Source organism: Daphnia pulex, chromosome 2 (genome assembly GCF_021134715.1).
Source record: "Daphnia pulex isolate KAP4 chromosome 2, ASM2113471v1".
NCBI classification, from domain to species: domain Eukaryota; kingdom Metazoa; phylum Arthropoda; class Branchiopoda; order Diplostraca; family Daphniidae; genus Daphnia; species Daphnia pulex.
Genome location: NC_060018.1, coordinates 5,107,963 through 5,122,775, shown reverse-complemented (window position 1 = coordinate 5,122,775; position 14,813 = coordinate 5,107,963). Strand labels below are relative to the sequence as shown.

General features: G+C 38.1%; 4 protein-coding genes, 1 long non-coding RNA gene and 1 pseudogene across 9 annotated transcripts in view; 4 read left to right on the top strand and 2 right to left on the bottom strand.

The window, feature by feature from the left end:
• The window catches only part of LOC124210582 (calbindin-32-like), a 40,830-nt gene extending 37,049 nt beyond the window's left edge, over positions 1-3,781 (top strand). For both annotated transcript variants that reach the window (XM_046608728.1, XM_046608729.1), the window contains exons 4-12: positions 276-365; positions 670-756; positions 890-946; positions 1,153-1,236; positions 1,403-1,458; positions 1,541-1,586; positions 1,805-1,861; positions 2,299-2,370; positions 3,031-3,781. In XM_046608728.1, coding sequence (XP_046464684.1) covers positions 276-365; positions 670-756; positions 890-946; positions 1,153-1,236; positions 1,403-1,458; positions 1,541-1,586; positions 1,805-1,861; positions 2,299-2,370; positions 3,031-3,183 — 702 coding nt within the window. In that variant the 3' untranslated portion in view covers positions 3,184-3,781. The remainder of the gene's footprint in view (positions 1-275; positions 366-669; positions 757-889; positions 947-1,152; positions 1,237-1,402; positions 1,459-1,540; positions 1,587-1,804; positions 1,862-2,298; positions 2,371-3,030) is intronic.
• Positions 3,782-4,269: 488 nt separating this feature from the next.
• LOC124210576 (large subunit GTPase 1 homolog) lies at positions 4,270-6,965 on the top strand. The gene is made up of 8 exons (XM_046608719.1): positions 4,270-4,580; positions 4,642-4,764; positions 4,835-5,137; positions 5,211-5,921; positions 5,992-6,259; positions 6,322-6,533; positions 6,606-6,742; positions 6,822-6,965. The coding sequence occupies exons 1-8, from the start codon at positions 4,464-4,466 to the stop codon at positions 6,922-6,924; spliced, it is 1,974 nt and encodes a 657-aa protein (XP_046464675.1). The 5' UTR covers positions 4,270-4,463; the 3' UTR covers positions 6,925-6,965.
• On the bottom strand, positions 6,897-8,007 carry LOC124210578 (RNA polymerase II subunit A C-terminal domain phosphatase SSU72-like). Its single transcript, XM_046608722.1, has 5 exons — positions 7,835-8,007; positions 7,569-7,712; positions 7,361-7,500; positions 7,174-7,289; positions 6,897-7,105 (listed from the first exon to the last, which is right to left on the bottom strand). Exons 1-5 carry the CDS (start codon positions 7,909-7,911, stop codon positions 7,004-7,006), a joined length of 579 nt encoding a protein of 192 aa, XP_046464678.1. The 5' UTR covers positions 7,912-8,007; the 3' UTR covers positions 6,897-7,003.
• A 202-nt stretch (positions 8,008-8,209) lies between these two features.
• On the top strand, positions 8,210-10,495 carry LOC124210577 (DNA damage-binding protein 2-like). Of its 2 annotated transcripts, none has more exons than XM_046608720.1 (8): positions 8,210-8,395; positions 8,459-8,720; positions 8,800-8,991; positions 9,046-9,197; positions 9,273-9,428; positions 9,498-9,632; positions 9,708-9,840; positions 9,912-10,495. In XM_046608720.1, the coding sequence occupies exons 1-8, from the start codon at positions 8,340-8,342 to the stop codon at positions 10,308-10,310; spliced, it is 1,485 nt and encodes a 494-aa protein (XP_046464676.1). In that variant the 5' UTR covers positions 8,210-8,339; the 3' UTR covers positions 10,311-10,495. The 2 variants fall into 2 exon arrangements, with proteins under 2 accessions (XP_046464676.1, XP_046464677.1); XM_046608721.1 differs by having other exon boundaries at positions 8,216-8,395; positions 8,473-8,720.
• Positions 10,496-11,063: 568 nt separating this feature from the next.
• Positions 11,064-12,491, top strand: LOC124210575 (annotated as a pseudogene).
• A 456-nt stretch (positions 12,492-12,947) lies between these two features.
• LOC124210574 lies at positions 12,948-14,512 on the bottom strand. Of its 3 annotated transcripts, none has more exons than XR_006881268.1 (5): positions 14,239-14,512; positions 14,061-14,159; positions 13,932-13,992; positions 13,658-13,832; positions 12,948-13,583 (listed from the first exon to the last, which is right to left on the bottom strand). It is a non-coding gene; the product is annotated as an uncharacterized LOC124210574 (long non-coding RNA). The 3 variants fall into 3 exon arrangements; XR_006881267.1 differs by having other exon boundaries at positions 13,419-13,583; positions 13,658-13,794; positions 13,859-13,992; XR_006881266.1 differs by having other exon boundaries at positions 13,419-13,583; positions 13,658-13,992.
• Positions 14,513-14,813: the final 301 nt, after the last annotated feature.

Here is a 14,813-nt window from a genome sequence, read left to right as displayed (position 1 = left end):
CAAACCCGTTGAATGTATAGGATATAGCGCCGGCCACCGCCGTCGTTTATTTGACCTACCGAGCTGCAAACGAGAGACGATGGCAATCGATAAAACGCCGGTGTGCGCACACACAAACAGTTTCTTGGTTGTTGACGGAAGAAAAATATCGTGGCGCGCTATATTTAGCCGTCGTCTAGCGTTTTCTTGCGACTGTGTATTTGTTGTATTTGTTTGTTTTTTCTTTCAGACTGCATTGATTGCCTACATTTGTCTGTTTGTTTGTTTGATTGCAGGTCGTGTCAGACGCCATGCTGGCCGAATTGAAGCAATGCTTCATGGAGGCTTACGACGATAACCAGGACGGGAAAATCGACATTCGCGAGGTATATACAGACCAGCAGCGTTCGTTACGCATACAAGGACTTATTGGTCCAATCATATCCAAAAACAGACGCCCCCGAGGGGCTTTGCTTCGATAGTCCACCTCCTAGAGACGTAGAGACGTAGAAAGAGAGTAGAGAGACTTTACCTGCCTCATTATAAATTGCATTATTATATTGATGCTGCTCTGCTCTCCACTTTGGCTCTTGTCGTTGTTCCAACAATGGCGTTACAATTATTTTAATTTTTGATTGCCCTCGTTTTCTCGGTATGCACTCGATCATGCGGGACCGTGCGCACGCCCAGTTGGCCCAACTACTTCCCATGGAGGAAAACTTTTTGCTACTTTTCCGCTTCGACAATCCACTGGACTCTAGCGTTGAATTCATGAAGGTACGTCAAAATGGAACCGTACATAGACTCTACGACTGCCGACCGTGCCGGCAATCTGCAACTGTGACAACATTGAATTGTTAATTAAACAGCATCTCATCTGTTTGTTTGTTTGTTTTGGACGCACGCACAGATCTGGCGGGAATACGACTCTGACGGCAGCGGATTCATCGAAGCTGACGAATTGAAAGTAGGTCACGTCACGTCGGCGAGATAAAATTGCGTCACTCCTGCAAACGAATCGATTTTATTTGGTGTGGTGGTGCCGTCCAGTTTGCTGGCGGCACCCAATTACTATGGAACCGATTTTAATTGTCATGTCTATTAAATTTTTTTTTACCTCCCCCCCCTACCGTTTTTGTGTGTTACATCACCTAATCCTCTTGCTCGACCAAGAATTTCCTGCGTGACTTGTTAACCGAGGCTCAGCGCGACAAGGAGGTTACCGAGGATAAGTTGATCGAGTACACGGATACCATGGTAAGTGAGGCTCACATTCAGCCACTAATACTCGACTCGAAGGGACGGACAAAACAGACTTGTAACTATTAGTGAAAACGTCGTTGTAGTGCTGCAATCAGACCGGCAATGGCAACAACACTTTAATTCCTATTAATCTCCCTTGATTTTCCTTCCGGGTTTCTAGTTGCAAGTATTCGATGCCAACCGAGACGGAAAGCTGCAGCTCTCTGAAATGTCCAAGTAAGGTTGAAAACACTTTGACTTTTTTTTTAATGAAATTTTTAGATTGAGAATTGTGTGTAACACCACCATTACTTGTTAGACTGCTTCCCGTCCGCGAGAATTTCCTGTGCCGCCAAGTTTTCAAGGTAATGGGGCTGGGCTTTCCTTCCGTCTTGGCGGAGTAGAGGCATTCTATTTAATTATCGGCTGTCGATTCAGATCGATGGCTGCTAACCCACAGTCCATCACCTAATGACACGTATCAATCTTTTTGGTTTCGCTCCTTCTCTCCATGTGCGTAATGGATATCCTGCCATTTTTCCTTGCGTTTCTTCGATGTCTTCGCTTCCGGCGATGCCATCAGGGCCCGACGGTGCTATCCAAGGACGATATCGAACGAGTCTTCGCTCTCTACGACAGAGTAAGTTGCTAGCAAGTTCCCTATAAGCTCCGAGAGTGCTGTCGCATCGCGTTAGCAAACCCTAGTCCCCCCCTCCTCCCAAATGACAATGTTGGTGATGTTGTTTCATCCCCCCCAACGGGCTGCTGCTCCTTCTATCGTTGATCCCCGCGTCTGTAATTGTCTAGTGCGTCTTTCCCTTGCCGAATCTTGGCACTCGGAAGCCCTCTTGATGAGTTTGGGCATCCGTAACAGGCGGACAGGGTCGCTGTCGACAGAGAGTGAGAATAGACATCCAGCGACTGATGGCTCAAACCCTACGTCCATTAAGGAAAGAAAAAAAAAAAGGGAAAACTAATCCTATTTGGACAGAATACTTCTATGCAATTATCTTCGGCTGTCTCATATCAAATCGGATTTCGTATTTATTCTGTATTTATGTATTTTGTTATGCGCAGGACAACAATGGCACGATCGAGAACGAAGAACTTCGCGGATTCCTCAAAGATCTCCTGGAACTTGTAAAAAAGGTATAAAACTTCTGAATAATAATTTCCCCTTGGGCTCCTTTGCACAACCCAGTCCCTTATTAGTTATTATTGCGCAATAGGTTTATTCCGTTCCACTCGAGAACATCGAGAGAGAAAAAAAAGTTGAAACTGTGGATTTAACGAACTTTGTAGAGAGGGTATGGGTGGATGGCGGGTTGAGTAACGGCCGGACCGAGAGTTCACGCACATTCATTACGACGTCCTAATTTCCTTGGAGCAGGAATAAAATGGAGAAAAAGAGAGAGAGAGAGAGAATAGCAAGACTGAGACTGACGCAATCCACATGGGTCCAGTATCTCCTTGCATATCTATAGCCAGTCACTCTGTCTCTCTCACTTCAACTCACCTCCCTCCCAACTGCATCATTAACAGCTCCACATCTACAGAGTTCTCTAGTTCGTTCTCTTACTCTCTCAATAGCTGTTGCCCGACTTGGCAGCTTGAAATATAGCCGGGGAGATCTCACACTATCTACGATCAATAAGAAAAAAGAAAAATGGAAGAATATTAATATACTATTAATCACGCGGTTTTATTTAGTATCATCGCTCTAATGTCATCGCATCCATAGACTTTATTATTATTATTATTAGATTCTCTGACGCCCACGTTTGTTTTGTCGACTGGCCGTTATTTCAGGATTACGATGCCCAAGATCTTCTGGACTTTGAAGAGACCATTCTTCGTGGCTGCGACTTTAACCGCGACGGGAAAATCAGCAAGAAGGAGCTGACCATGATCCTGTTAGCCTTGTCCAAACACAGCCAAGATGACGAAACCAAATCCAAATAGAAACAACAACAACAAAACAACACACACGACGGAAGGGACAGCAAAACACGAAAAGTTCCGAACGTCCAAAACATAATGATGACGATGAAGAAAAAAGAAATGTCTCCCATTCACGAATGCCCGCCGAAGGAGTCAAGTCCGACGACAGGGATTGCACTCTTAAAAATAAAAAAAATAAAATGAAAAGAAAAGAAGAATTGTTTTCTTGCTGGCCAAAAAAGTCAGTTGCTGCATGATGTTTTCCGACTCTATTCTTTCTGGTTGGGCATTTATTTCACGGTAGTAGTATACTGTATCGCTTGCTGATGAGCAAAAACTCGAAACTATTGATTGACGTTTGTTTCTAGTCTGTAATGTTGGGAATTTTGTCATTTTTACCCCTCTTTATACCAAGTTTGATCCATTTTTTTTTAAATACATCGTCATCTCTTATATACCAAATCGTTTCTAGTAGATTCGTGACGGATCGCCCCTCAGTGTCTGCTTTCCTTTCTGTGGCTCTACCATTTTCCTTCCTCTTTCATAAACTTGTTCATGTTATAAACGAGACAAAACGGTCGCTTCCACCGTATAAATATACAAGATCAAAAAGCGAAAACCGGAATTTTCATTCAACTTAATTCCCACTATCGGATGCGTGATAGACATATTTGAATCGTTGTTGTCCATACCATGGTTCCTGAACATGAGAAACTTAGTTTCCTTGTTGGAAAAGATTAAAGTGCAATATCGCATAAAAATACCGTAGAAAGCGAATGCATTTCTTATTCTCAATGGGATTCAATTTCATTCCACAATAAAAAAATTGAACTGCACCGAAAAAAGAAATGAAAAGGAATCGATATAGGAAAGTATATTTGTTCATAGGCGGCGGCAGATACACTGAATGCAGAGCGGAGTCAATGGAAAAATGGAAATAAAACATTGAAATGGCCAAATATGAAACCTTTTAAAAATTTGAGTTCATATGTATCGTACCTCGCACGACACTAAAGTGTTTTTAAGAATATAAATTTGCGTACAACCATTGAGAGTTAGCTAGTAGTGTTTGAAGAAGAATTTTCATGGATGTTAACTAAACATTTTGGGTACTTTAAGAAAGGTTATAAACAGCGCCGCTAGATGTCAGCAACTTGACTGCGCCCACGTTTTGCAATCTTTGTTTAATCGTCTGCTTGTAAAAAAAACTCGTGTGTCGAAAAACTACTGAAGTGTTTGGGAATATTGTCATATTGTATACATTTGTGTCATCAAAGTATATTAACAGAGGTTAACCGAAAATGGGGAAAAAAACAAGTCCCTTAGGGGGGAAAAAAGGGATTCAACTTGGAAGAGCAATCATTAAAGATCGGTTCGGGAAAGGGAGAGGCAAAAACCGAAAAGGAGACCCAACCATGGTATAACAATGCATTTATTGTAAATTGACAAGTTATAAATATAGAAAATTGTTTACACCAGTTGCACACATCAGAGCTGGATGATGGTTATGACTGGGGTCGTTTGAATTTGCAATCTGTCACTGAGCAAAGTCAGCTCGATGAGTTTCTGGCAACTGCAGAGCTAGCTGGAACTGAGTTTGCAGTAAGTCAAGCTTCATTATTTTGTAAAGATTTAAAAAATCTGTCATCTCAATACTATGCACTTTTTTCAGGCTGAAAAACTTAATGTTACCTTTGCTAAAACTCAAGCTACATATGGCTTGTTAAGTGCAGAGGAGAAAAAGAAAGTTAAGCAAGCTCAAGTTCAAAATGCGTCCCATCTCAAAATTCCCCGACGACCACTATGGGACAGGACCACTAGTGGTGAAGAATTGCAGCAACTTGAAAGAGAAGCCTTTCTAGCATGGCGTAAGGGTCTTTCTGAATTGCAGGAAATTGAAGGTGTTACATTAACACCCTATGAAAAAAATCTTGATTTCTGGAGACAACTATGGCGTGTGATCGAACGTAGTGATGTATGTATAAGTACTTCAATCATGTGTTATTAAATGTTTCATGATTTTTTTTTTTTTTTTTTGTGGTAAATAGGTTGTTGTTCAGATTGTCGATGCTCGAAATCCGATGTTGTTTCGTTGCGAGGATCTGGAACGATATGTCGTGGAAACCAGCAAAGAAAAAATGAATCTGATCCTTATTAATAAAGCAGATTTCTTGAGTGAAAAACAGCGTCAACATTGGGCCGAATATTTTGACACTGTAAATTTACCTGTTGCTTTCTTCTCGGCATTAGAGGAGAACCAGAACAACCAATTACGCAAGTTGAAATTGCTGGAAGAGGAGGAAGAGGAGGAAGTAGAAGAAGAAGAAGAGATATTAGAAGAAGAAGAAGTAGAAGAAATTGATACAGATGACAGTGAATATGAAGATGTAGAAGAAAGCGAAGAACAGGAAGAAGAATCCCGTATTGTAAAAAATGAATCAGTAACAGAAATTAAAGTGACCGAGGGCGTAACCGAACCAACTGCTGATCAGACTAAAAAAGATGAAAGTAAACAAGGAAACAAACCAAATTCATCCGAAGATAGTGTTAAAATTAAAAACAGTACCCGACTACTATCAGGAATAGAGCTCATAGAACTTTTCAAAACTATTCATAAAGGAAGAAAAGTTCAAGAGGGTCGTTCAGTTGTTGGACTTGTAGGTTACCCTAATGTCGGTAAAAGTTCTACTATCAATTCTTTACTTACGTATAAGAAGGTGTCTGTTTCTGCTACTCCTGGAAAAACCAAACACTTCCAGGTATAGACTCAAATTATGCATGTGTTGACAACAATTTTCTTAATTATCTGTTTCTTTTGTCTTTATACAGACGTTAAACATAGATGATGACTTGATGTTGTGTGATTGCCCTGGTTTGGTTATGCCTAGTTTTGTTTCAACTAAACACGAAATGATTATTTGGGGCATTTTACCTATCGACCAAATGCGAGACCATGTTGGACCGGTGAACTTGATCGCATCTCTCATTCCACGTTCCATCTTGGAGTCCACTTACGGTATTTTCATTCCGAAACCAAGTGAAGGAGAAGACGCAACACGACCCCCGACTTCGGAAGAATTACTCAATGCCTACGGATGTAACATTTTTCTATGTTCATTGTTTCTTTAGCATTTTCTGACATTTCTTTTACGGAAACAGTTATGAGAGGCTTTATGACGGCGCGAGGCTTACCGGACAATCCTCGTTCGTCACGCCATATATTGAAAGATTTTGTCCAAGGTAAACTACTCTATTGCAACCCACCTCCAGAAATAGATGCGGGTGAATTTCAAGAATATACTAGAGCGGGAAAAAGCAGACCTTTAAAAACGACTGCAGCTCCAACACCTTTTCAATTAAGAGTCACCAAAGTATGAATTTTTATATTTTTTTTTTTTATAAATCAACAATATTTTATTTATTTTTTTGAAATTTGTCAATAGACCAACTACAATAATGCTCAGTCAATTGACCAAGCATTTTTCAGCCAGTCTTTGTCAACTGCACACAGTAAAGGCCGCGCATCTACTCCAGGTGAAACTCATACTAAAGGAGTTGCTGCGAATTCCAATTTTCCAGGGTAAATAATTGTTTTACCTCAGTTAAATTAAAGAAATTATAATAATAATAAGTATGAAATGTCTTTCTTTTTTTTTTAGATCTTGTACCACTTTGAATGAAAGTGATAAACCTTGGAAAAAACATAACAAGAAACATAAACGAGAAAAGCTTCGTAGAGTATACGCTCATTTGGATCAGTGAGCCTGTGTATCAAATACTGGAAATACAATTTGATGGTCATACTTCGTTTTTCTTTATATGGTAATATATGAGATGTGTATCAATAGAACAGAAGACAATGTAGTATTGGTCGTTGACATTTTGCTTCAAAATCTTGCAACATTTCATCAATATCATTATCAAGGTCATCACTGTTGGCCATCTAAATAACCAATTTAAAACACTTTAAAATAGCCATTAAAATAAAAAAAAGTTGCTCAATATTATTACCATGGACACCAATTCACACATGAGAAATGCACCTATTGTTGCCTCTTCATGGTTGTCTTGAATTTCAATGTTTACCACATGAACAGGAGTAGTCTGACTGTCTCTGCCTTCCAAGCCTTTTTTTAAATAAAATAGATGAACTGATTATATCTGAATTCTGAAATAACAACAAATTTCTCATTATTACTTTCAATCACTTGATCATAAACTCGTTCTTCACATGTAAGAATAAGATTAAATTGTTCTGTAGTCGACTGAAACCTCTCTGGGTGGGGTTTAATTCTCCTGTTTCTGTCTAACATATGAAGAAGTCCATTTCTAGTATACCTACAATAAAAATGTGTAATTGTAATGTGGATTCCTTCAAGTTTATTTGCATTTGAAGTTAACTGTACAATTCTCTATCCTTCTGCAAGAGATCTTGATAGATGTCATCATAAGGTGTCCCAAATTCATATACATTGGGTCTGTCAGGGGCTGCACCTGGTAATTTCACTTTGTCTCCAGTTCCAAATGATTGCACTCGATATCCTTTCTTGCTAAGGAAGTAATATAATAAACATTTGTTTAAGGTTATTGCGTGACAGATAACAGAATACTTCAGTTTAGAAAAGAACAACAACGATGCATAGCTTTCCGAAATAGTTAACATACAAAATACCTCAAAAAATTATGTGCTTCCATGCTGCGATTCATGTTACTTGAACAAATAACAGCTAATTTTAATGGCTGCGGCATTTTCTTTTTTATTTATAAATTGTTTAACACGACCGAAATGAATGATTCAATAAAATCAAGCAGACGAAACACCATCAACACTAATTACTCCCGCTAGGTTTCATTCCCAGTAATCTTAAAGTTATAAATGGATGGAATGTATCAGTTGATAGGCTTGAACCAAAAATTTTGTGTTAAAAAACATAGTTTGATTAGATTTAATTTATCAAAAGCTTAACAAATTCCACTTCTAATCAAACAATTATAGTAACATTTAAATCCGCTTGGGTGGGCATTTTTGTTTTTTTTGGTAGCAGACGTCTTTTATTTCCACATGGATCAGTATGAACCGGGTAGAAGTGTAGAACGTTGAATTGTTGAAATACTTTTCAAATATATTGGATGCAAACTTGAAACTTCCTAGCAAATGACTGATTTGTAAGGTCTATATGCAAATGGCACCACAAAATAAGAAAAAGAGTTCTTCAGCTCCCAAAAGGAAAAGGTTAATTAGAAAATATTTATTTTTGATACTTTAGGCAATATCGTTTGTTTTATGATTTGATAGAGATTTCTGTTCAGATCAATCGGATGACGATTTTGAAAAGACCTTAGTGCCCAAAAGATGTAGCAAATCTGTTTTACCGAAACCTGAAGCTAAAATAAGGGAGTCGGCTAAAATAAAAAAACAAACAAAATCAGATATTGCAAGTTGTTCAGTTGGTGATTTGGAAACCGCAATTAATGTAAAACCTCTCTCCAGAAAAAATTTCTTGTCATACATTACAAAAAGACAAACTGGCCAACCAATTTCAAGATGCTTTGAAAAGGTAGTATTACTCTACAATTGATTTATCAAGAATTCAACATATATATATATTTCTCAACAAACTGCTACATCATTTTCAGACCCTGAAGTTTCATGTTATGCAAAGTGTGCAACATTTGAAAGTTTTTAAGACTGCATCTCCTTTTGACCGTAGAATTACTTCCTTAGTATGGCACCCAAAGTCACTCACCACTCTTGCAGTTGGTTCCAAAGGAGGAGATATCATTCTGTGGAATCATCAGCATGAATCTCATGATGTCTTCATACAAGGAGTATTTTTCATAAAACTTAATCAAATAACATAAGATTTTATATTTATATAAAAGTTAGGGGCAGGGGGATCAATACAAGCAATGAAATTTGATTATAATGAAGATAATCACCTCTACACCTGCTCAATTGATGGAACATTCTGTAGGAGGAACTTAAGAAGTAACCAAGTTACTGTTTACTTAAACACCGGAGAAGACTGCTTCAAGTAAAACTTTTTGTTATTTAAGAAACATAATCTGGGGGTTTAGGCTTAGTACCTAATAATACCTAATATTTGTAGTAATTGGTACACCTCTTTTGATGTATCCTTCACTGGGGGACTTCTGCTTGCTGGAGATAATAAAGGATATGTAAATTTGCTTACCAAAGACGGGACTCCTATATGGAAACAACGTTTACATAAATCAAAAGTGCACCACATTGAATTCCACTCTGGGTAAGTTTAAATTGTTGGTCAACAAAACTGAATGAATTTACTTTCTTTTTTATTATTATTACCATTAAGAACGCCTTGGCTATTTGTCACATCGTCCGGCGATAATTTCGTTCGCTTGTGGGATGTGAGAAATATAAAGAATACCGAAAGCGCGCTTGTAGAACTTAAGCATGAAAAGGGAGGCGTAAATTCTGCGTATTTTAGGTACTTTTTTTTATGGAAATGATTTTTGCAAATGGCATTTTATTGAAATTCTATTTATCTTTTCGTAACTACTAGCCCAGCACACGGAACAAGGCTCTTGATTACAGATCAACACAGCGAACTGAAAATTTTTTCTGGCCCACTTTGGAATTTGGAAACAAAAATTCTCCATCCTCACCGACATTTTCAACACATTTCGCCTATTAAAGTTTGATTTTAAAATTTATAATATTTAAAATAATTTATCCTTTATGCTCTTTCGCTATATTGGATCGACAGGCAGATTGGCACCCATTAGAAGACATTATTGTAGTTGGACGATATCCAGACCCCAAGTTCACGGGCTCACAAGGAATGGATACATTTAATCCAGGAAGTGAACCCCGCACTGTGGATTTTTTCGACGCATCTGACGGGGAGCTGATTTGCCAGCTTGAGCCAGTTGGACAGAAAGGGATCATGTGCTTAAATCGGTTTGATCAATTGGGTAACATATTAGCATCTGCACATGGGGCGCATATTCTTTTATGGGCACCAAAATACTCGGAGACAAACATTCCTTCTACTAGTGATATTTGCCAAAGTGTTCAGGCACCAATGCGTCGTCCTCTTACAATGGATAATGATAATGATTTAAAGAAGAAAAAAAGAAACACTTCATCTCGAAAACAAAAATAGTTGAATATTACTAAAAATAAATAGAGAAGAACCTGCAATCTTTGTTGTAGGATACCGCTTCCTTAACTGTTCAAAACTATTTGTTTCTTTGTTTGTGTTACCTAAAATTAAAACTGAAAACAAATCAAAAATAGGAATTACCTGAATAGTTTCTGCGAAGTGCGAATACATCGGTTTCATAAAAATTGGCATTTCGGTTCTCGATCGTAGTTACTCGTTATTAGTAATTTGAGATCAGGAATAATGACATTATTGTAAACATTAGATTTGAGATGTGCACCTTAAAAGAATTTGGATCGATCGATCAAGAAAGAAGATCGACCATTGGTTAAAATGGTAAAATGGGATGGATAGATGGGATGGGGCCTTTATTTTTCTGAATGTTTTACTCAAGCAGTAGGTAGCAATTAACTTTAGTTTAGTGCATTAATGTTGGAATGTTTATTGTAATATTTTCTCTAGATTCAACATGCCAAAGTTAGTTGGAAACCTAACTCAAACTTAGATAACCGTTGCTGCTGCCTTACAGCCACTGGCAGGAAAATTATTCTTTTTTTTTAGAAAAAAAATGGAGTGGTGGAGTTCTATTGTCACGTAGTGGAGTGGACATTAGAACTCCACTACACGACAATAGAACTCCAATAATTTTTAAAATTTGAGTTTTATTGCCGACAGTAGAACTCCACTAGTACCACTACGCGACAATAGAACTCCAATATTTTTAAAATTGGAGTTCTACTGTCGGGCATTGGAGTTCTATTGCCGGGTATTTGTAATCCGCCGCAGTTGTAAATGTGAATCATAGATGGCGATGAAACTTGTATTTTAGTCTGCTAAAAAAGAGTCAAATAAAATGTCTGCAATCGTCAACCTACGTGTTTTCCGTAATTTCAGCAGGTGTCAACTAGACCCATTTCTAATTATCCCACATCATTTCGTCAAAATGAAGAAATTCAAAAAGTGGATGGTAACTTTCATCTTTTTAAAATGGCGCTTAGTATCATTAGATTATGTACACGTGGATGGCATGTGCTGTAACCTGCTTTCTGTTTAAATTTATTAGGAGATGACGAATTCAGTTCGCTGGATCTGAGTCCCAACAAGTCGTTGAATATATGAGATTATACGGACGCAAAGTATACAAGAGAGCAGCAGTTCACGTTCCAACAAAATGCCAACTGATCAGGACTGGCCCTCGGTTTGGCCAGTTGCCAGGTCTTTCCATCCAGCTAGTATCTTGCTGCCCTTGGATCAGGGCTGGGTTGTTCCGGGGGCAACACCACCCGGTAAATTTGCCAATGCAGAGTTGATGAAGATCCCCAACTTTCTTCACTTGACACCACCCACTATTGAGAGACAATGCCAAGCATTGAAAAGTGAGAACCCTGCAGTATAATAGATATTTTAATAAAGCTTTAACCATTATTTGTTTGTAGAGTTCTGTACAGAGTGCTGTAAGAGTTGGATATCAACGAAAAGATTGAAAATCATTTACCCATCACAATCACAACTAGTGATTACCTCAATTCTTTCCCCTCATTGAGTTATGCCCGAGCCTGAATTTTAACACTCCAGGTCTGAAAAGAAGAAAAAAAAACGCATTTGACTTCCTGTTATAAGTAACTCTTTTCTCCCCTCATGTAGAAATTGAGCTCTTTGAAATTGGACAACCATGCCAAGGATAAATTCCTCTTTTTCCTGTACCAGCTGTACGTTTTGTAAGAAACACTTCAGAACTATTCAGGTAAATATGTTCAACGTTCTGTGAGACTACAGACTTAGTTAGTCGGTGACTATCTCTTAACTTATTTGTTGTAGAATTTTCAGTTGTCTATCTTGTAAATGCTTGCTAGCTGTAGGTTCTTTTGCAACTTTTATTCTGAAGGATTGTGTTTGCATAGTTTACTTTAACTTATGTCATTTTTGTTTTTGTAATTTAAGACAAATTGTTTCCTTGATTGTTGATAGTAATTGATTTTTTTTTATAAGTAGGATTATCAGTTTAGTAAAAGTAGGAGCTTCTTTGTTGCTGCCCAACGTACACATGGATTCGATGCAGCCAGCTGAGGGCTTTAACTCTTGTAAATAACGTAAAGTGACATTTATTCGTCTAGATTAATTCATTTCATTTTGGTTATAGGTTTAGTGTTTTATGTTCGCGTAGTTGCTGTCCGATGTGGCACGTTGTTGAAGCCTATGCTGGTGAAAGATCTTCCTACATCAAGTTTAATTGGCCGTTCCTTGGTGCTGATGTTGTGTTACCGAAGTTGCATCATATTTTGTTAAATTGTCATCGTGACTATTGCAGTTTACCGTTTATAAGTTCAGAAGCAACAAAAACAAATATGGGATGTTCATGTCAAACAAATAATTAACATGTTTTGGGGGTTGGGAAAGAAAAGTGGTGTATGTTGGAGGGGGAGGGAGGATATTTCAAGTTTGGATAAAAATTCAGTTAATCTATAACCCTACAAACATATTCCTACCAATTAATCTCCAAACCCCACAAACTTATACCTTCACACCCCACAAACATACACCTACCAACCCTTAAATTTATACCATATCCAAATAAACCAATGTTAAACCCTAACAATGTGATGTCTGTAAAAAATAAAAATTATTATTTTAATTTTATTTATTATCATTTTTTTTTCTGTACAAAAATTTCAATAAACAGAGCGTCCGGTTCAAGACGGTTTACTACTGCACGAGTTTAAACGCAACCCGCCACCACCGCTGCGGCAATGAGACAAAAAGCGATGGTTAAGTTTAGCGGAAATCTACATCGTCTTTGTAACTTGACTGACGGAGATTTTCACAAAAAATAAACCATGGCTATTTGTTTCATTGGGTAGTGGGTTGCTTTGTTTTAACTCGCGCATGCTGTTATAGGAAATGTCTACGGCCCCCAGAGATATGTATCTGGACCGAGAAGAAGAGAGAAGTACGAGGCAAGTTTTTCCGGGGAGATGTAGTCATACTAGGCTTCCGGGTTAGACTCATGACCCTCCAAAAGTTTTCATCGGATCGTGCGCCTTCCAAGTCCCCGTTCGACCAGAGCCCTCCCCTCCTCCTGGTTTCACAGCGGGTGAGTGACCACCGGCGGGCGTTGGTTAGTGGTTAGTTAGGGAAACGGGGCCACAGAAAAGAAGGGAGCCCAGATATGCACTTGCCATTTATCTAACAACTACACAATGTTGCTAGTCTTGAATTGCAGCATTCTCTCGTCAGTTTACAACAGTTGATGTCATCAGTAGCGAAAGAGTTACCCTGTAAAAGCAGAATGAACATTTAATTTGATGACAATAAAATTCAAACAAGGTTGTAGCGACAGAAAGTAATACCTCAAATCAATAGGACCTGTGTATGGAAGTAAACAGGGAGATTGAAGGGTAGCAGCCAACGGGTTAGCAATTAAGGAACCTTGTTTACTGCGTGTAGTCCTTGTCTTTTTCCTTCAAAATATGACTTCTCATCAAATCTGTCATGCCAATGTGTTAGAAACTTGTAAGGAAGAACCTGTAAATAAAATAACAATAAGTCACCTTGTTTATAGTTTGTGTTATCAATGTGATTGACATCTATGATCTAGAAATGATTAAACAGTTAGTAGTCTACACTCAAAATCGGGCATGGCTGGGATTGGTCCGATACAAACAGCAGGCAATTATGATGAATCCTAATAAAAGATGAGAAGAATATATGTTTCAGCAATACTGTATTAATAAAGCTAGTAATGGTTGGTACCTGTTTCATTTTGATGGCACCTTCAGTAGAATACAATGATTTTGAACACATAAATGGTTGACAGCAGTAAGCTGCACGACCCTTTCAACACGTTTTCTCCTGTAAGTTGATGAGATACATTAAGTCACGGAATAGAACACATCACCGACAATTTACAGATGAAATCACTCGAATTTACCTGTAAATACATTGGTAATTTTCGAAGAAAAGATTAACTTTTGACAGCAAACCGCCATAAGCCCAAAACTGAAACAATAAATTAACACGCCATCTATTAGACACGCCTAAAAACTCATTATTAAGGACTGGACTTAAGATGCTCACAAAACTTGAAAATCGCATTTTTATTTGCTACAACCTAGCATTCAATCTTGAGATTAGTACAGAGAACAAAGCTCACTTGCTAGTTTTATGCAAATTTCCCGGAAGTATACCGGAAGTAAGCGATAGCGCCTTAACCATTGAGCTGTCATAAAAATAAACTAAATATTCGTGATCTACGTGAAATTTGGGGTCGATTAGGTGTGATTTAAACGACATCCAAAATTTGGCCAAAATCGAGAATTTTCCTGAACTATAGTTCAGGAAAATTCTCAAAACCGGAAGTACGCGTACGTACAAAAGAAAACATGAACTTTACCACAAATTTGACGAAGATCACGGATATGTGGTTCTTTTGTGCGTCAGATGAATATTTACTAAACTACTGACATAAATGAGAAAACCAGAAGTAGAAAAAAACCACATGATTAA

Coding starts and splice junctions, on each gene's coding strand:
- LOC124210576 (XM_046608719.1), top strand. CDS start 4,464: ATGGGGAAAAAAACAAGTCCCTTAGGGGGGAAAAAAGGGATTCAACTT. Junction 4,581..4,641: donor GAAAAGGAGACCCAACCATG/GTATAACAATGC, acceptor TGTTTACACCAG/TTGCACACATCAGAGCTGGA. Junction 6,534..6,605: donor TTCAATTAAGAGTCACCAAA/GTATGAATTTTT, acceptor ATTTGTCAATAG/ACCAACTACAATAATGCTCA.
- LOC124210578 (XM_046608722.1), bottom strand. CDS start 7,911: ATGCCGCAGCCATTAAAATTAGCTGTTATTTGTTCAAGTAACATGAAT. Junction 7,290..7,360: donor TTATGATCAAGTGATTGAAA/GTAATAATGAGA, acceptor ATTTAAAAAAAG/GCTTGGAAGGCAGAGACAGT. Junction 7,106..7,173: donor TGTGTGAATTGGTGTCCATG/GTAATAATATTG, acceptor TTGGTTATTTAG/ATGGCCAACAGTGATGACCT.
- LOC124210577 (XM_046608720.1), top strand. CDS start 8,340: ATGCAAATGGCACCACAAAATAAGAAAAAGAGTTCTTCAGCTCCCAAA. Junction 8,396..8,458: donor TCAGCTCCCAAAAGGAAAAG/GTTAATTAGAAA, acceptor ATGATTTGATAG/AGATTTCTGTTCAGATCAAT. Junction 8,992..9,045: donor ATGATGTCTTCATACAAGGA/GTATTTTTCATA, acceptor TTTATATAAAAG/TTAGGGGCAGGGGGATCAAT.